A 20,163-nucleotide genomic window follows, 5' to 3' on the forward strand; every position below is an offset into this window, starting at 1 on the left:
TTATACATAACTGAGATTCCTTCATCAATAACATTCTGCAACATTTACGTCTTAAACTGAGAGAAACGTTTTGTTTTCCATCTGGTCCTCTGATTTAATTAATGACTGTGTGTGTGTGGTGTGTGTGTGTGTGTATAGGGTTACATGAGCGCCATGGCCAATCAGGGAGTTCCAGAGGACCTGAAAGGGAAAGACAGGATTGTGTTTGGAAACATCCATCAGATCTACGACTGGCATAAGGAGTGAGTCAGGGACATCTCTTCTGTCCCCCCTCTCTCAGTTCCTCTGAATTTGAACAATGACTTACAGTTCACACATATTTCTTCTGAGCTCCTCATGTTTCATGGTGGTTCAGCATGTGTCAGGTCCCCTGTGGCTGTTTGTTTCCTGTGTGTGTGTGTGTGTGTGTGTGTGTGTGTGTGTGTGTGTGTGTGTGTGTGTGTGTGTGTGTGTGTGTGTGTGTGTGTGTGTGTGTGTGTGTGTGTGTGTGTGTGTGTGTGGATAACTGTCCCTTCCTAACCTTCTCTGCTTCGTGTCACACAGTTATTTCCTGGGAGAGCTGGAGAAATGTGTGGGTGATCCTGACAGCCTGGCCGAGCTCTTCATCAAACATGTGAGTCCACAGATCAGTGAGTTATAACGCATGGAGGAGAGGTTTCTCTTTTCGTCTCTCTGCATGTTTTGAGTTTGGGTGAAGGCTGTCTCACAGATCATTGCTCTGACTGTGTGTGAAGCCTTGGCCCCCCCCCCGCCATCCAGATGTGTCTTCATCCTGCAGATCAGTTTGTCGACAGGTGCAGCTGCAGGATAAACAGTCTTGTAATCATAAGCTCTAAAAGTCGACACTCAGTGTTAAAGATGCTCCGAAGAGACTGCGGCGTGTGTGACCATGAGCTAGAAATGCAGATCTTAGAGCTCTATAAAAAGTATTCACGTCCACCTCAAAGTTTTCCATATGTGATTGTTTAACACTGAATTCTTGAGAAAACAGACTATTCAATGTCAAAACAGATCTCTAAACAAAATAACTGGTGAATTGAAATACACCGATCACATGTATACAATGTTGTAAAACATAAAAAAACCTCTAAGGGTGGTGAATACTTCTCATTAGCAACAGTACATATCAGTATCAGCTTTTCAATCTCAGCTTCTCTCTCCGCTTCATGCAGTGTAGTATAGCACACCAAATTAAGCCATTGCAAATTAAACTATTCTTCCTCAGCCACTGGAACTATTTAATGAGGCAAAGGTCCTGCACTGGTTTACAAAACTCTAAAAAAGGGGAATTGAGGGGAATGGGAACACAACAAAACGGAAAGGAAAGTAAGAGTCAGAGCAGCTCAGAGCCTTAATTCTTCCTCTGTCCGTTCGTCACCAGTGGTTGATGTGGAAGCATTTAAATCCTTTACTTAATAAAAGTACCACACTGTAAGAATTTTCAACTCCACTACAAGTAAAAGTCTTGCATTCAAAACCTCACAAGTATGTAAGTTTTATCAGCAAAACGTACTTAAATCTATTCACAACGTATTACCTGTGCACTCAAATGTTTCCTGTCAGTGTTTTACTTTTATGTATGATGTTTGTGGATTAATATTACTGCTGCATTAACATGTATGTTTCATTTTTACTACTGTAGATGTTTTAGTTTGTGCAGATTTGAACTCCTTTATTTACTGTTTGGTGTTTTAATCTACAGCAATGCATCATATTCTATAAAAGCATCAAATATTTGAAGATCTCTAAAACTTTTCATGAGCTTTGTGACGATGTATTTTCCATCGAGGAGGGTTTTTGAATAGTTTATCTAGCTTAAGAAGTAGGAGAGTTTCCTTAACCCATAGAGGAACACTTCATCCTTCTTCAATTTCCAGGAACGGCGTCTTCACATGTATGTGGTTTACTGTCAGAACAAACCCAAATCAGAGCATGTTGTCTCTGAACACATCGAGACCTTCTTCGAGGTGAGTGAACTTTTATACCACATCGAATTATACTGGAGCTTTTTGTAGACTTTTGTCTTTTCACTCAAAACACAATCTCTCTGTTTTGTGGTCACCTGACAGGATCTCAGGCAACAGTTGGGTCACAGGCTGCAGCTCAACGATCTACTCATCAAACCCGTTCAGAGGATCATGAAGTATCAATTACTGCTGAAGGTTTGCAGTTTAACATGACTGTGTATCTATCTGCATGCATGGCACTGTTTCACAACATTAAAGATAAACTGTACTTAGGAATTGACAAGGTCTTCCCAGGAGCTCTGAGGAGCGTGCAGTGTGCACCATGTAGCCACTACGATAAAGGCTCTTTACATCACGGTCAGATCCAAGTAGCTTTTCCTCCTTTGTTTTTTATTATAATGCTATTTTTTACTCTAATAAACCTCTCTCTGACTGGCAACCTGCAGGACTTCCTGAAGTACTACAGCAAAGCAGGAAGGGATGTTGAGGAGCTGCAGGTAAGAGCTCATTACAGAACGAGAATACATCCAGTTTATTAGGCACACCGAGCTTTAACCAACGCAGTCAAATCAGAATCAGAATCAGACCTTTGGAGGAATGTGCTTTGGTGTGTAATGCTGCAAACATAAACTCAGTAGGAGACATTTAAAGTAAGAGCAAATACAGAATTTTAACATTTTAAATATTATTAAAAAGGAAGACTTTTATAAAATACAAATTGTGTACAAGAAATATAAATATAGAAAAAAGAATGTACAGAATATCTTAAAGTGGAGGAGCTGTGCAATACTGGTCATAGCAGAAATGTGCAAAATAGTCAGAGGGATGTGCAAAGGTTCCCACATACGGAGTATGAGGAAGAGTTTGTAGGGTACAGATGTATGATCACAAATGACAGGGGGGAGGGAGAGACAGTGTCAGTGGGGGTCTCTGGCCTTGTTGATGAGGCCAACTGCAGAGGGGAAGAAACTGTTCTTATGGCGTATGGTTTTGATCCTGATGGATCGCAGCCTCCTGCCGGATGGAAGTGACTGAAAAAGTCTGTGTCCATTGTGGGAGGGGTCTGCTGCTATCTTACCTGCACTGCTTCCGGGTCCTGGAGGCGTACAGGTCCTGGAGGGATGGCAGGTTGCAGCTGATCACCTTCTCCGCAGAGCGAATGACACTCTGCAGTCTGACCTTGTCCCAGTCAGTGGCAGCAGTGTACCAGATGGTGATGGAGGAGGTGAGGATGGACTCGATGATGGCAGTGCAGTGTAGAAGTGCACCATCATCATCTTTGGCAGGTTGTATTTCCTCAGCTGCCGCAGGAAGTACATCCTCTACTGTGCTTTTTTGATGAGGGAGGTGATGTTCAACTCCCACTTCAGGTCCTGGGCGATGATGGTGCCCAGGAAGCGTAAGGACTCCACAGAGTCCACAGGGGAGTCACACAGGGTGATTGGGGCAGGTGTGGCTGGGCTCTTCCTGAAGTCCTGCAATAAATCCTACCCTGAAGCATGAAGGTTGTGATGTTCAGTTTTTGCTGAACTGCACACTGAACATTACAACCTTTATGAAGGGCGGACTTTATATTTTATATCAAGGTGCTTGTAATAGGCATTAGTTAATAGATACTGAAGGCCCTTATAAGTCCTTATAAGTCCTATACAACTATACAATATACAATTATTATTGCCATTATAAAACACTTGTTGGATTATTAAACATTTTTTAGTACATATAATAAACTTGTTAGCAGTTTATAGACTGTTTAAGAACATTAATTAATGTTTATTGCAAGGACTTTCATACAAAGCGTTACCATAGGATTTATTGCAGGGCTGTGGTTTGGACTGCATTAGTTTTAGCTTGGTGTACCTAACAAACTGGCAACTGTATTCAAGTACTGTTCCGAGTCTGTGTATGACAAAATTGTGTTTTCACTAACTGGTTCTCCTCCATCAGAGGGCCGTGGAGGTGATGTGCTTCGTGCCAAAACGCTGTAATGATATGATGAATGTCGGCAGGCTCCAAGGTTTTGAGGTGAGATGCTGATTATTTATTTCCTGTCCGTCATCACAGATGAAACACATATCCAGGGTGACTTATGGTCTGTGACAATGTTTGAACACACTGTTTCAGGGGAAAATCACGGCTCAGGGGAAGCTGCTCCAGCAGGATACCTTCTCCGTCAGCGAGCAGGAAAGCGGCTTCCCGTCCAGAGCGAAGGAGAGGAGGCTCTTCCTGTTTGAGCAGCTGGTCATCTTCAGTGAACCAATTGATAAGAAGAAGGGCTTCTCTTTGCCAGGGTACACTTTCAAAAACAGCATCAAGGTGTGTGTGACACTAAAACATCTTTAACATCTTTGGTTTAGTGTTTTGTCTTAATGTTTAACTGTCTCCTGTGTGCTTCAGGTTAGCTGTTTGGGCGTGGAGGAACACTCTGAGAATGATCCGTGCTCTCTGGTCCTGACCTCCCGCGGGACTGACGGCAGTGTGACGCGCTTCATCATGCAGGCATCATCTCTGGAAATACAGCAAGCTTGGCTCAGTGACGTGGTTCAGATCTTAGAGACTCAGAGGAACTTCCTTAATGGTACCAGAGCTCAGTGTTTCCTCAATGAAACCTCAGATTTAAGAGTTTGAGTAATGTGACATCTCTTCCTGTCCGCTGCAGCCCTTCAGTCTCCTATAGAGTACCAACGCAGGGAAAGCAATTCAAACAGCCTCGGCAGGAACGTGAAGACTCCAACTGCGTCAGCATCCGGCCTGCGACCTCACTCCTCTGCATCCATGGACCGACGCCAGAAGCCCTGCCTGCTGTCTCACAACGCCTCCCTGCCCTCTCTGCATCCACCGCACCACAGCCCGGCCTTGAAGGTGGTGAGCGTGCAGCAACGCTTCCCTGGCACATTTGTGTACATTAAAGGGCACTTATTATGCACATGCACATTTTCAGGTTCATACTTGTACTTTGGGTTTTTACAAGAACATGTTTAAATGATTTATTGTTCAAAAAACACATAATTGTTCTCATACTGTCTGAATATACCTTTATTCACCCTGTTTCTTTAAGCCCCCTCCTGTTCTGCTCTTATTGATCAGTGATTCTGGACTTCTTCATTTGCATTCTCGGCATCTCTGCACCGTCATTGCAGCCATCCTGCTTTATGAAAGACTGTTCTCATACACTATTCTTAGGTTTACCTACGGAAAGTAATTCTCTATAATTCATATGTATCCCAGAGATGGAGGTCGGGTGGATGGTCCAAAAACACAGAACTTTCACTCAACAGACCGTGTTCATGTCAACGTTGATTTATCTGTCCCGTACCTAATTAACACTAAACTTAACCAAGTATTTAAAACATAGTTATTGTTACTCAGTACGATCTTTTCCTAAACCTTATAGAATTGATTCCTGTGAAGACAGAAGTTTATTTTGACTGTATACATGTAACAAGTGGAAATTGAAACCAGACTTGTTGCCAGGCTTTTGTAAGATATGAGGATACGTTGAAAAAGACGTGAAATCTCACTTTTTACAATATGGAACCTTTAATACATTCCTCCTCATCCTCTTTCTTTGATTTCTCTTTCTCTGTCAAGCTTTCTCATCCCTGTGCTGCGACGACTGGAGCAGCTCTCCCTCCACTTCCGTCCCACCAGCAGCTCAGTATTAGCACAGAGGTGAGACACGCCCGCGGGACGTCCAATGGCCTGCCACCCTGCAGCCAGCACAGCATGCAGGTACGTCACGTCAAACGTTTTTTATTGAATGTTTCACAGGCAGTCTTTTAACAGAAACTGCGTCCCTGCTACTGTTTGTAACCCACAGAACACACTTTAAACAGGTTTACTGACAGAAATATATTTTTGAAATATAGCTTTGTAATGCTGTGAGCACCATAAACAAAGTCCATACTATCGAGGGTAAGTTAGAAAGTATGTTGTTTTATGTGAGTGAATATAAAAACATTTAAAGAACAATTGAACAGCAGCTGTGAACCTTGTTTTAGCTGGAAGTTAAAGCAGCTTAAACCGATGTAGATTTATTTTAGGGTTAGGGTTAAGTACGTTGTGCTGCTGCCCGCTCCACAGCCGTACATCGCTATTCTTCCGTGCCGCACTCCTGTCTGTTTCTCCAAACTGAGCGCGTGCCGAACGCCATCTACTCGATGTAATAGACCAGCTATGGATAAGTACCTCATACAACCCCACTTCAAAATGTCAGAACTATTCCTTTAACACTGGTTGTTAAATAGGGTAGATCTTATAAGGCTGATGTCTCTATGTCAGCAGCTTGAGGCAGTTTGATGTCATGATCACTGATGATGAGGGGAAATTACTCTCTAGTTGCCTTTGTCAAATATCCTGTTGTTGTTTCTGCAGGGATTTACAAACCAGGTTGATCTAATCTGTGGCCAGTGTCATTCAGTCATCTAGTTTATGGAAAACTCACTGACCTGCTGTTTTATCTTATTCAGTCAGACTTCCACCAAGCGGAGGAGAATGGTTTGATCACATATTAGACGTGCTTATCTGACGCTCGTCCTCCTGTTGTCCCTCTTTGTGTTCAGCAGTGTTTCCTGCTTTAGGTGCAAGAGTACACACAGGTTTCTCAAGTAGCTAAAAACACATGGTGCTTATGCCTCTGACTTGTCTTTGCAACATGACATGTTTATGTAACAGCACCATATACATATTTCTGTAAAATCCAGTGCCGGTTAAGGTTGATCATAAATTTGAGGTTTTTCATCTGGTTCATGTCAGAATTTGAGAAGCACAAAAACAGACTTCTTTTGTAACTTATGATCCTTTTAAAAGCTAAACTAATTAATATTTCTATATTAACAATCGATCCCAAGGCTCGTGTTTGGGATCCCTCATGAATACTTGTTTCCATATATACCACGATATTCCAATACTATATTATGTGACAAACTCACAAATAATTTTCACCTTGCATAGATTTCCTCAGCTCAATGGAACTTTTTTTGTGTCTTTCAGTTCATTGTTTTGGTTTTACAGGCCACAACTTTACTGTTCTCTCTCTCACCGCTCTCATCACTCCAGTTTCAAGCAACAACAGGCGGCTGTAAACTTCCTGCTGAGCACCAAACGATAAACAGTCACAGTTAGCGACTAGCTGTTGAACATAGTGAAACATTTAGCTGCTAAAAATCTGGATAGTTATCTCAGGAGTTGGTGGAGACCAAAACAGAAATACTATAAATGTTTTGCTTTATACATAACCTGTTCACGGTTTATAGTCAATGTTTATATCAGTGTGATGTCATTAACGACATAAACACTTTTTATCTTAATTTCTATCTCATTATTTCGTCCTCTGGTGGTCACCTGTGGTTTAACTATTGTATTTCAAATTAATTTAGTTATTTCACAAAGTAATATAGAGCATTTAATTTACATTTAGACCGAACAAAAAGTCAGCATAATACATTTCTCATCAGTGTTCTCAGCAACGAGGAATGTTTGAAAACCATGAGATGTCGTGTGTTATGTTTAACCCTTTCATGCACAGAGGTCAGTACAGTGGACAGCTATTCAAAAGCTGTTTTCTTGTATGTGCGTGGGTTTTGATGGTATAGTTGCACATCAGCCACTAAAGTGAAGGCTATTGTATCATCCCGTACACTGCTACTCAGTGGCAAGCTGCTGTAAGTGCAAGATACATTTCTCAAAACCAAGATGGCAGACAGCCAGAAACTTCCAGTCGCTCATCAATACCTTGCCAATCCTTCTATGGAAAGAGGCCCTTGCAGTTATAAAACATTTGGTGACATCAAGTAACAACTAAGGAATCATATATTTCATAAATTGTAAAAGTATTGATTTTATATTTGGGAGTAAATTACAATTATTCATCTGTCCACTAAAGTGGACGTCATGCATCACTACATCACGTCACTACAATACTGCTACTGTTGTTGTTGAAAATACATTACTGCAGTAATGTTTTGGCTGTAATTCCATTTATTTATGTTATTAGAATGTAATTGGAAGTGTTTGCATTTCTTTATATATTGCATGCAGTGTCTTGTGGCTTTGTGCCCTGGCTGCTTTGCAATGAAGGATCTTGTTATTAGTGTCACACTACCCTCAGTTCTTAAAAGTTCAATATAAGAACAGTTACTGTAACAGAGACTCTAACGAACAGTCTAACTTTATGCCAGTGGTGTGTGTAGGCCATGTGCTCTATACAGGAGAGTGAAATAGAGAGTATTCCTAATGGTGTTTTGGATATGTATGCACATTTTCTTTATATACATATATAATTTTATAGTTTTCACATCTTTATATATAATTTTATTAATTTGTTTATTAAATACATATTTCTTCAGTTGAACACACAAACGCACGCTGTCCACCTGAGTGGAGTGCACATTTAATTAGTAATTATTTTCCCTCTCAGGGTGTGACGGCCAGGATCCAGCGACCAAATGCGACCGCATTAAACGAGGGTGCACATCGACCACACAACCTGGATCAGCTGAAGGAGAGCGAGCAGTGATGACAAATGAGCTCACGTTCTGGAGCAGGAGTGCCTCGCCTGAGTCAGAGTGCTCTGTCGGCATTGTTTGTCTCACTCTTGTACAGAAGGCATCAACGTCTCGTGTTTCTGTTCTTCACATTTTGTCCTAAATTTCCCTCCAAATTTTTTTCACATACCACCATGTGTTGAGGCTAACCAGGATTTTATTTAATCACATCTGTTTGATTGTGTTTTCTCTGCATATACACACATCTGCAGATAACAGATGAGATGGTTTGGAAGCACCACAGAGACTGTACTTCATATTTTATATGTATTCATTTCTTACTTTTTCCATTGAAAATTCATGGATGAATATTTTTGTAATATTTTCATAAGGGACCAATTCCACTTAATTCCCGAAAACTCAAATCCCTTTACGCATTCATTCTCCCCAGCCTGAAATCCCTGAGTGAATGCAGATTACAGCTTCACTGCAGGGTCTGAATGCAAACAAATTGTGCTTCTCTGTGGGATCCATGCAGATTAGCAAAAAGCATTTTTTTCCCTTTGGTGGGCTATTTTAACCACGCCATTGTTAGACTGTTATCTGAACGAAGCACGTTTGTAAACTCTCACAAAGCATGCGTCCTAATCACGCAGAAAGAGGAGAGAAAGAGGAGAGATAAAACAGAGGTGCCCACCTGTCACTGTCATCTTGAATGTAAATAATCTCATGTGGGATCATATCAATAAAGTTTTTTGACTTGTGCTGTCCCGATACACACAGGAAATTAAAGAGAAATGCTGTGGTCATCGTCATTTTCAAAAAGCATAAAACATTTCCTCGCATATTATTTCCCAGTCATGGATGGGGTGAGACAACGGGCTGCTGGCACAGACATGTAAAAGGACCAACAGCACATGGAAGCAACACACAGACTCGTTGTTTTGTGTTTCTTTGTAGTCCTTTTCCATGTCTTGTTAGTTAATCTTGCGTCTTTTTGCAGTTTTTGTGCAACAATTAGCATCTTTTGTGTTGTTTTGCATTTCTTTGTGGTCAAATTTGGTCTTTTAGTTGCCGTTGTGTATTTAATTTGAGTCCTTCCGCGTTTCTCTTTGGTCATTTTGTGTCTCTTTGTGTTGTTTGATTGACTGTCCTCACCTCAAACAGAGGCTCTGGTCCAAGGTCTATTCAGTAACACATCCATCTTCCCAGCGTCGTGTAAATACAGTAAAAAGATGCATGAAAACATGTATTTTGGGGAATATGAATTCTACAGTGACGTGGCTACTCTAGAATAAAATTTAAAAAAAAAGTAATCTCCTTAAACCATTCCACGATGCTTCAGTGAGGAGATTAAAGCCCGGTGATCTTTTTGTTCTGTAATTTACCATAATGTGTGTCAAAGGATTACCTTATTATAATATACAGTCTATCCTCAAATCATTTATTTTCTGAAATATGTGTTTTTATTTAAAGAAAACAAGTCAAGGGTGCCTTGGAAACATTTTGTTTTCAATTTTTTTCAAACACGTTTTTAAAAAATTGCATTAAATCAGATGTTTGCACTCAGAACAGAGAAGCTGCTGACACAGCGTCCTCTAGTGGAGAGAGCGAAGACACTCATGCTCGTGTCTATGAATGCATGATTGTCAATTAAATCATTCCTTAATTCATTGATATCAAATGTTGTATGATGAATCTTTACAAACAGCTTCCATGAAATGACAGGTGAGTTGTAGTTGAACAGTGTCATCACCAGGCAGGAGGGATTCTTTGTTGTTTTTGTTTTTTAATTAGAGGAAACAAACAGAAAGGAAGGTACTAGCTCCTACACATGGCTGCTACATTACTACACCTCATGTCCCAAAGGCTAACTAATAATAATAATATTAATAATAATAATAATAATAATAATAATAATAATAATAATAATAATAATAATAATATTAATAATAAGAATAAGAATAATAAGAATAAGAATAATAATAAGAATAAGAATAAGAATAATAAATGGAATTTATATAGCGCTTTTCGAGACCTCAAAGCCACTTTACAATAATTGGGGTGGTAGGGTGGAGGGGTTGGGACGTGAGAATAAAAAGAGAAATAATAATACGGTTAACAAGGGGCTAGCAAATGACAGATGAGAAGAGGTGCGTCTTGAGGCGGGACTGAAATATAGGGAGGGACTGAGAGTCACGGATGTCTTGGGGGAGGGACTTCCAGAGCCTGGGCGCTGCCCTGGAGAAGGCTTTGTCTCCAAAGCTGCGCAGGTTGGATTTGGGGGTGGAGAGGAGAGCATTTGAGGCTAACTGTTCATTTGCACTGAGCTTTGGTGCAAATGAGGTCAGAGACTCACACTAAGTATTCACTTTACATGCTCACTGCCTTTGTGAACAACTCCTGCTACATCTTCCACAACATGTCTGCTCTCTTAATGTGTTGCCTTCTGTGCACTGCTCAACATATTTACTATGCAGTCCTTGTAAATGAACATTTTCTTAAATTCTTATATTCGTTGAATGTTTTTTTAATAATATACAGAGTATTAAAATGGACGGATTATGAAACAATGGGCCCCTGGGCACAGACATGTAAGTGGCCCCCCTCACCCTTTGTTGTGATTGTTTTGTGTCGTTTGTAGTCATTTTGGGTCATTTGTTGTTGTCTTGTGTATGTTTGGGGTCATTTTGTGTTTTTTAGCAACATTTTGTAAGTCCCCTGACCCCTTGGGCCCCTTGCCCAGGCCCGTCAGTAATCTATCCATGTGTATCAAGGAGCATCATGGTGGCTCGTGGTTACAGCTGTAACCTATAACTAACCCTTTTGAGGCTTTATTTGTCTTAGTTGTCTTCCTCATTCCTCAAAAAAAATATTTATTCTTGGATTTGCAAAATAATAATCGTAATGAAGTGAACAATATCAACGATTATATGAACCTAAGACTTTATGATGCAGGTGCTAACTACTGTATTGCACTGCTTGACAAAAACACACTAAACTCTACTTAGAACACAAACTGAACCTAGAATATGAACCGAGTCCTTCAGAGGTCTAAAAACTGCTGACAGGAATAAAGAAACAAACTATGAGCTTTGCTAAAGTGTCAATCAAGGCATCCCTTGAATGACACTTGACTATAATGAAGAACCCCGATCCCAACCCCCAACATATTTCTGGAGAATGAAAGAGAGATGTTTCCACAGACATTTTAATATGTCAACATTTTAAATAAATTAATAAAAAATGCTCATTATGCCGTGACCAGAAGACTCACGCCTGTAGTTTTTAGGTGAAGCAGGCAAATAAAATTGCTGCGTTAACACAATAAATATCACTGTTTAAAAATAAATAAAAGGTTTTCAGCCCAACTATAGATCTGTCGACAGTTACAGATCCTAACATGAGACAAATTTATGAACATACAATTACACAAAAGCCTTTTATAATGCAGTCACTGATGAAGTTTCATTCAGACCGAGCTAACGTCACTTATTGATGAACAAAAAGAAAAAAATCATAAATAATAGAAATAGCACACAAAATTGTTTTAAAATATTCTTCTCCGATCAGATAAAAAACATAACACTAAATAAATCTCTTGCACATATTTGCTAATAATATATAACTGTTAAAAACGAATTTGACTTATTAAACAATAAGGTGATACAAGGGCACCATCTAAAGGCCATGGTATAAAACAACATCACTTCGGGCATGAGTGTCAGTGTGACATACAGTAACTCTCAGTATAAAAACAGGATTTCTAAGCTTCACCATCTCTTTGTCTCACTCTCATGCTCTGACTACTCATTCTGTGTTTCAAGATGTTCATTTATCTCATCAATTCTGTCTCAATGTGATTTTTTTCCTTCTCTTTTCGTCAATTAAAATGAGGAAGAAAGAAAACAAGCACTTTGGTTCATTCCCCTGTTTCTTTTTAGGCAGCATGTAAAGATGCAATCCCTTTCTCTCTTGTTCATCAGCGTGCACCGGACAGAAGCGCTTTAGGTGTTTGTTGAGAGCGACAGACAGCAGGAGACAACAAAAAACAAAAAAAACAAGGCTCCCAGATCAGGTAACACCAGAGGTGAAAGTTTCTCCTCCTCAGATGGGATTAATCGCTCACAAATGACACGTAGGATTCTGGGTAAAGGGGGGGTAGCAAAACTATAACACAAAGAGATAAACACACCCATAAGCCAGCAGCCAAACATTTGGCACAACCAGTCAGTCACAGAGCGCAGGTACCACAGGTGGAGAGTTCTGTATGCGTTCTTCATGTGGCGTTGGTGAAAAGGATACCTAACAGTATGCGCTGTGTCTACAGGATTGTCACTCTCTGGGAAGTGTTCCTTTGTCCTCAGGCATCACTATAGCTTTTTCCTTATAGTGCCAATTGAAGGAGCACATATCACTGCTCACATTAGCCTACAATGACAATGAAGTGACTCAGACTGTAAAGATGCTACCTGTCGGGTTTTCTCAAAGCTCGGTCTCTGCGTTAGAACAACTCCAGGATGTGTTGCCAGATAAGATGATGCTGTGATTTAACTGGGTCTGTGTAAACAAGATGACATGTTTGTTATTATGATGCTCTACTCTCTCTTCAGAGCCTTTTATAACTGCATTTTGGATATTTACTGTGAATAAGGAGATTTTAGCACTGACAGAACAAACTAAATAAATAAACTGCTAAAAATGCTCTAATGGCGTATTTCTCTCACGTTGAAGCCTGAAGCATCCCGTGACGGTTTCAAAGAATAGGTAAACCAAAGTGTGTCTGAAATCTTATCTGACATGGCGAGGCGGTGGAGGAGAACTTCTTTGGCAACTCAGGAAGAGCAGAAGACAGGAACTAATTATGAGTCAAACACTGAAATCGGTTCTTGAAGAACAGGAGGCCGTTTTTCGTGTGTGTGGCGTCAGAGGAGGCCGGCGGGTAACGAAACTTGGCGTAAGTCTTGTCGCTCTCTGATTGGCTGACCCAGGGGAGTTTGATTTTAGTCGCATGATTGACAATGACGTCGTCACAAGAGCCCACATGGAGAGATCCCAGGCCATCGATGAAAAACTCTGCAAAACAAACACAAACAAAATGATTCAGCTAAATACATTCGTTTAATGTCTAATTGAATTAACGGTAAAACCTTCTATGTCTATAATGCATTATAATCTGCTTATAACACTGTATAATTATAGTCATAAACACTCATATATATTCATAATGCTTTAAAGCAATAATCATAACACATCATAAAGCATTTTATGATGTGTTATAAGGTCAATTATCACAATACTTCATAATTGCTCACTCATTGACATTTTTTAGTTTGCAAGGATCATAGTGTATTATAATTCCCATAGTTGCAATACTTCATTATAATCTTTATAAAAATCCATTATAATCATACAGTATAATCAAATAAGGCATTATAAGTATGTTTATAATGCATTATAGACATAGAAAGTGTTACCGAACATCTTAAACTTCAGTAATTTTATCTGTATTTGACACAAACAGAATGCAATGTCATTATTTATATTGTTTTGTTACTGTTCTTTGTATGTACTATTAAATAAATAAATAGGATATATATATATATATATGTATTACATAAATATTACCATTTGCTGGAACAGTGCAGCCATAAAAACCTGAAGACAGAGTGCTAACGGGGGAGAAGTGGGAAACTGGATATAAGGGGACTAAATTGAAATTTAATACAATTTTATTTAATGCATGTATTTAATTAAATCTAATTTAATTATAGAGCACTGATTTTGGGATGTTGGCATGCACTGATTAGAAAATGTTACAGTATAATTTCTCTGCAACAATTATTGTGGTATGTGATACTATCTTAATTATTAAACGAGATAGGAATCTTTAAAACATGAATTGCTATAACACTTCATTGTAAAGCGTGGGTTGATGATTACGCAGCTGAGTCTGATGGTTTTTCATCTGTACCGTGTTCAGATACGAGGCGTACTGCAGGCTCTTGCATGTGCCAAGTAAACATGTGTTGCCTAATTTCATCCCACTGTACGTTACTAGTTCTAGGTTTTCATTTTGCAGCAGGTAAACACTGAATAAATTAATCATATTAACATGTAATATGCCTTTTGGACATTATTTTTTTGATCACACCATCAGTTCTGTCACATTGATGTTGTATTTGTACTATGTTGTTTATTCTGTACACTCGTCATCTATTGCACGTCTGTCCGTCCTGGGAGAGGGATCCCTGCTCAGTTGCTGTCCTGAGGTTTCTTCCATTGTTCCCCCTTTAATTATGGGGTTTCTTTTAGGAAGTGTTTCCTTGTGCGATGCGAGGGTCTAAGGACAGAGGGTGTCGTAACCTGTACAGTCTGTAAAGCACACTGAGGCAAATGTATAATTTGTGATATTGGGCTATACAAATAAATTAGATTTGATTTGATGTGTCGTGATTCCACTGTACTTACCTAGGTGAGCTACCCTGGCGAGGCGCGGGTCAAAGCCGACCTGCTGCACTTTGTCGGTGCGAGCCAGGAAGAAGTTAATGACCCCGTCAGTCACAACACAGTTGGGGAACCCTTGGATGACGTGATGAAATCCTCTCCTCATGTGTAAACAGTCACCATCCTCTTCCCCCGACTCAATGGAGATGGTCTGTCTGTAGGTGGAAGTGTAACCTGTGGCCTCCCGCACTGCCCCGCCCACCTGGACACACACACGCACACACGCACACACACACACACACACACGTCACTGATAGTGAAACACCAGACTGTCACAGTCATTTAAAACAAACGGTTTATCCCTCACCAGATCCAGAGTGGTTCTCTCTAAAACATCCACCAGTTTCTCCAGCTTGGTATTGGCCGTGAAGATGAAGTCGTCATCCACCCACAGCACGTACTTAGTGGTCACCTGAGAGACGGCCAGATTTCGTCCAGCAAACCAACCCTGTGACACATGAGCCAGAGCGTAAATACTAAAGAGCCTCAATGTGAAATTAACCCTTTGCCTCACGTTTAAAAAGTTGCTCTGATATCTTTAAAGGACAAAAATATCCACGTGAAAATATATTCTATATTATTATTATTTTACATTTCCTAAGTTAAATCTTTTAACCAACATCAGTCCTAAATATGAATTCATTTTCAGAATGAAACCCTTTAAAATACAAGTTTGTTTACATAACTGCCACTGTAGAAACAAAAATGTAATATTTTTATGTAAACTAAATCCTAGGGGGATTTTTCACAGTCTGGGCTATATCAGGGATTAGCAACAACATCCATTTTAAATGCATTACATGATCAAACAATTCTAAATAAAAAGCCCGACATGTCTCCAGTGAGGCACACGGGGGGGTAACATACTTCAGTATAAGTCTGGCACTTCCCCTACCTTTCCAAAAGGCATGATGTAATGTTCGATGTGAGGCCCAGAGATGGTTTTGGGAATTTGGCTGTCATCTGCGATTACTATGGTGACGGTAGGATAGTATCTCCTCACGCTGTCGATAAGATCTTGAAGCTTTTCATAACGCAAGAACGTCTTCGTAGCTATGGTAACAAGGGCACTGACGTTGTACTCTGCAGAGAAGGAAGATCAAACAACCGTTAGAGGAAAGTTAGCTTTTTTCTTTTTTTAGCAAATGATGATATTTAAAACATGTAAGGCTTTTTGTTTCGTGGTTAGATTAAGGTGTTGTGTTTTACCTCCTTTGGATCCTGTGTTATATAGTTTGGGTGTGACACCGTGATGAATCTTGATACTGAAGCTGGCTTGATGTCCCTCCGTCTCAAACTGAACTAAAAGACACAAAACAAACTACTTTTAATACATTTAATTAGTAGCTGTTGGCTCCACAGTTGTCATGCTGCTGTTTGAAGACATTGACTGTACATGTAGCCAAAGGAATATCATATGTTTGTGCTATTCACAAAAGACTTCAACGGAAGTTATATCTGAGCAGCAGGCGGACTAATTCAGAGGTAAATGTGGTCTTTGACTTCGGTCATGGCCTGTCCTCAGGCTTTGTCTCTGTTGTCCATGGTTGATTCTCTATTGAAGCAAAACAAATAGGCTGTATTATTAGCCTGCCTCCTGATTGGCTGCCCAGCTATATACAAACACCTAAATCAAATATTTTCTCCTGTCTGGGCCATTAAAGGAAAGCAGGTGAGTTTGCAGATTGCAAACAAATAAATCCCTTTTCGCTCACCACTCATATCCAAGCATGTCGGAGACTTTAGTGGCCTTCAGGAAACCTAAAAAGGTGAAAGGCCCTCTCTAGAGCCAGTGTTTGATTTGTCCATTCAGGGCTACTGTACTGTAGAAACATGGCAGTGTCCTTAGAAGAGGAAGCGGTTCGCTTACTATGTAGATATGAAGGGCTCGTTCTAAGATAACGAAAACACAACGAGTCTTAGTTTCAGATGATTATACACTAATGAACACATAGTTCTGAATGTTATATTCAAAGCTTTGCCAATAAATCCTTTTAAAGCAATAGTTTGACATTTTGGGAAATATGCTTATTTGCTTTCTGGCAGAGAGTTAGATGAGAATATCGATGTCAGGGTTCAGGGAACAGAGATTGGACCTAAATGCAGAGAGTTGAGGAGGCAGCAGGATTATTTCAGTGATTTAATGAAGACAGAGTTTACAGGTAGCAAGAGTCCAAACAGACAGACAGATGAAAGGCAACAAAACAAAGACCACATAGCACCACACGCTGACGACAAGGATATAACGGAAGTGCGCTGGTATATGTAGTAATTGACTGATGAGGGTTGTGGGAACAGTAAGCAGGTGAATGAGGAAGTCGAGTGAAACATGACAATCGATACTACTCTTATGTCTGTACGGTTAACATGAAGCTACAGCCAGCAGCCGGTTAGCTTAGCATAAAGACAGGAAATAGCTAGCCTGGCTCTGTCTGAAGATACAATAAATCAATCATCATTCATCTCCAATGAAAGAACATTAGCACATTATAACTTGTCCATAAGAAAACTGAAGTGTAAAAGCAAAAAGCTTCAGTATAAATCAGACACATAACTTTCCATGAAACCACAAATTGTTGTTTTTACACATGATGTGTTAATTAGTGAGCTTTAGATGTGCTGGAAGGTAGATTTTGTTACCTTAGGACACAGTAAGGCTGGCTGTTTCCAGTCTTAGTGCTAAGCTTTAAGGTTTTTGTGGAGTTTTTCCTTATTCGAAGCGAGGGTCGAAAGAGGATTTTGATATTGGGCTATATTAATAAAATTGACTTTACTTGATTTTGTACATGACAAAGCAGTGAAAATGGGTTATGATACGAGAGCAATTGACTCCAGTGTCCCCCACAACTATTTGTAAAGTAAGATTTAGAAAGTCCAGAGAGAAAATGAGACAAAGAAAAGTGCATTTTAGTTTGAGGCCTCACCTGTGTCTGCTGTGCTGGGGTGGAACAGTGTGTTTGTGTAGGTGACAAACTGCAGCTGTCGGTTCAGGTTCGGCAGGAGGCTGCTTGACAAAGTCATGTGCATCTCGCCATCACCTTTAATTTTCACCCCGTCCACCTCCGCTGCCACATTCAGCATTCCCAGCGTGGCAGTGATGTTTATCTGCAGCGAGTTGGAAAGAAAGGTAAGTGGGATAGAAGCAAAGCAGATATCTAAAACATGTCAAAAGTAAAGACAGAAAGACTTACTGAGTAGTGGTCTCTGGGAAGGTCGTGTAAGGCCAAGCCTGAAAGCATACGATAACAATAGACATAGTTGCTACAGCCATTGGGACTCGTTTAATCCACTTCTTGTCAACAGAAATGAATAGGCGATGTGTTTTCTAATGATTTGAGCTACCAAAACATCCCGTTTTAACTGTTTAACAGCTATTTACCAAAAGGTCTTGTTCAGACGTGTGTTTGAAGTCTTACCTGGGATGATGATTGTTCTCAGGGGTCGTAGCTCCACCCCCTGTGTTGGATACTGTAAGGGATTGTTAGCCTCTGCAATAATGAGAACATCTGCAGATGTCTGTGACCTGTGGGGGGGATTCACATCAGGAAGATGCTCATGCTTCATTAATTACTTCATCATTAAGATGACATTCCATCATTATCCTGATCTTCTGGCAACGACATTTGACATCTCTGTCTTACGATGCTGTTACCTCTTCTGGAAACTCTTGTACTCTTTGGCGCGTCTCCGCTTCATTTCCTCCAGCTCAGAAGCCCCAAAGGCGGTGTGCAGCGGGTGAGCTGACACCCGCGGGAACAAGAGTTGGGCGAAGGGCAAGTTTACTCCTCCACTCTCACCCTCACATATGCATCCGTTACGTGCCAACAAGCTGGAAGGATAATCAGAGACAGATGCATGTGAGGTAATCATGTTTTAGCTGAGCTCTGTTGAGCTGAGGAGTTTATAGATGGAATAAATTACCTTGCCACACTGTCCCTCAAGTGAAAGGGGATATTGCCTAATCCGTGATCTGGATCTGGGAGCCTCTCCTCCAGATGCCTCTCTAAAACTGACCCAGTTCGTTGCCACACATCTACTGTGGTGTAAGCCCGAGTGGGCCACGAATGGAGGAGGGCCAGCACCAACACGACAGACACCAGGATGGCGAGCAACACCGTCTTTCTCAGGGAGCGCATCCTGAAACCTGACACAGACACACGCATGTTGAAAGACTTGCTGGTTGTTGTTATTATTGCTCCTGTGCACACAAAGAGATCCACTTTACAGTTCTAGCTAATGTCTCAGTGAGCCAAATTAAGTGGATATCTTCCAAAGTTATTCAATTTTCTTCATAAACACTGTGTGGGAAACAGAAAGAGGAGAGACTGTGGCTTTTGTCCCCCTTCATAAATATGAACATAGACATAATAGACAGACTTCAAACATACAGCTCTGGCTTCAGAGCTGCGGAGAATTCTTCAGAGGCCATGTGGTTACAATTGTGAAACACTTAGTAGTGCAAAGGAAATGTGGTCAGAACGATAACAAACCATCAGCACTACGGCATACTTAACGTCCACTGATTAACTGTGGTTATCATATTGAAATGTGCATGCACAGGCAGAGTATCAATAATGTTCATACAACCAGAACACACAGTTTTGTATTAGCCTGCTGGGTTAGCAGAATGTAGTCGTAGGCCAGTTAGCTTAGCATGTGTGAAACTAGAGTTAGCATTTTACAGTGATAGTTAATAAACACATACATTTAGCATTCACTACTCTTCCCTCTTTGTGTCTGCTGCATTTATTGAATGCAGATGTTTCACTTTTCAGAAACTCAATTCTTATAACTTCCAGCTGTGATGAACTAAAACTATGTTTCCACTCTGAATATTTATATATGAGTGTGTGTGTGTGGGTGTGTTTCTTACAATTGCTCAATCACCACCATCTGTCTACAATTTGAAATGTTTTGGCCTATAACCTTTGAACATTGCACAGACTTCATTCTTTTTGAGTTCAACATTGAGTGCAACATTTCAGCCAATTCATATTTGTCAACAAAACAAAAAGATGTTAAAGCAGTAAGGGAAAGGGATGCTTTTATTACTACCCGACAACAGATACTCCTGTTAGTTTTTCTGTGTCATACACATAATGACAATGGCAAATCAGAGGGATTCAGTATTATGATTTTTACATTTGTGACCAAACTTCTTCCAGTACCTGTCTATGTGGAATAGCTGTTTGTAGCTACAACTT

At 40.2% G+C, this 20,163-nt stretch overlaps 2 protein-coding genes across 3 annotated transcripts in view; one reads left to right on the top strand and one right to left on the bottom strand.

Annotated features, from left to right (window-relative positions):
• Positions 1–9,250, top strand: part of arhgef25b (Rho guanine nucleotide exchange factor (GEF) 25b) — a gene marked incomplete at its 5' end in the record, with an annotated part of 31,563 nt that extends 22,313 nt beyond the window's left edge. Inside the window, 11 exons of the mRNA XM_029430672.1 lie at positions 139–242; positions 544–613; positions 1,878–1,967; positions 2,070–2,162; positions 2,414–2,464; positions 3,915–3,992; positions 4,092–4,283; positions 4,365–4,545; positions 4,627–4,832; positions 5,559–5,699; positions 8,386–9,250. Of these exons, the coding sequence (XP_029286532.1) occupies positions 139–242; positions 544–613; positions 1,878–1,967; positions 2,070–2,162; positions 2,414–2,464; positions 3,915–3,992; positions 4,092–4,283; positions 4,365–4,545; positions 4,627–4,832; positions 5,559–5,699; positions 8,386–8,484 (1,305 nt within the window). The remainder of the gene's footprint in view (positions 1–138; positions 243–543; positions 614–1,877; positions 1,968–2,069; positions 2,163–2,413; positions 2,465–3,914; positions 3,993–4,091; positions 4,284–4,364; positions 4,546–4,626; positions 4,833–5,558; positions 5,700–8,385) is intronic.
• A 2,395-nt stretch (positions 9,251–11,645) lies between these two features.
• Positions 11,646–20,163, bottom strand: part of b4galnt1b (beta-1,4-N-acetyl-galactosaminyl transferase 1b) — a 10,846-nt gene continuing 2,328 nt past the window's right edge. For both annotated transcript variants that reach the window (XM_029432726.1, XM_029432725.1), the window contains exons 3-12: positions 18,881–19,103; positions 18,612–18,788; positions 18,376–18,482; positions 18,151–18,188; positions 17,884–18,064; positions 16,169–16,261; positions 15,855–16,042; positions 15,267–15,407; positions 14,924–15,161; positions 11,646–13,528 (exon numbers count right to left, since the gene is read on the bottom strand). In XM_029432726.1, the coding sequence (XP_029288586.1) occupies positions 13,311–13,528; positions 14,924–15,161; positions 15,267–15,407; positions 15,855–16,042; positions 16,169–16,261; positions 17,884–18,064; positions 18,151–18,188; positions 18,376–18,482; positions 18,612–18,788; positions 18,881–19,095 (1,596 nt within the window). In that variant the 5' untranslated portion in view covers positions 19,096–19,103 and the 3' untranslated portion in view covers positions 11,646–13,310. The remainder of the gene's footprint in view (positions 13,529–14,923; positions 15,162–15,266; positions 15,408–15,854; positions 16,043–16,168; positions 16,262–17,883; positions 18,065–18,150; positions 18,189–18,375; positions 18,483–18,611; positions 18,789–18,880; positions 19,104–20,163) is intronic.

The sequence above is a fragment of the Cottoperca gobio genome, chromosome 5, assembly GCF_900634415.1.
Source record: "Cottoperca gobio chromosome 5, fCotGob3.1, whole genome shotgun sequence".
Lineage (NCBI taxonomy): Eukaryota > Metazoa > Chordata > Actinopteri > Perciformes > Bovichtidae > Cottoperca > Cottoperca gobio.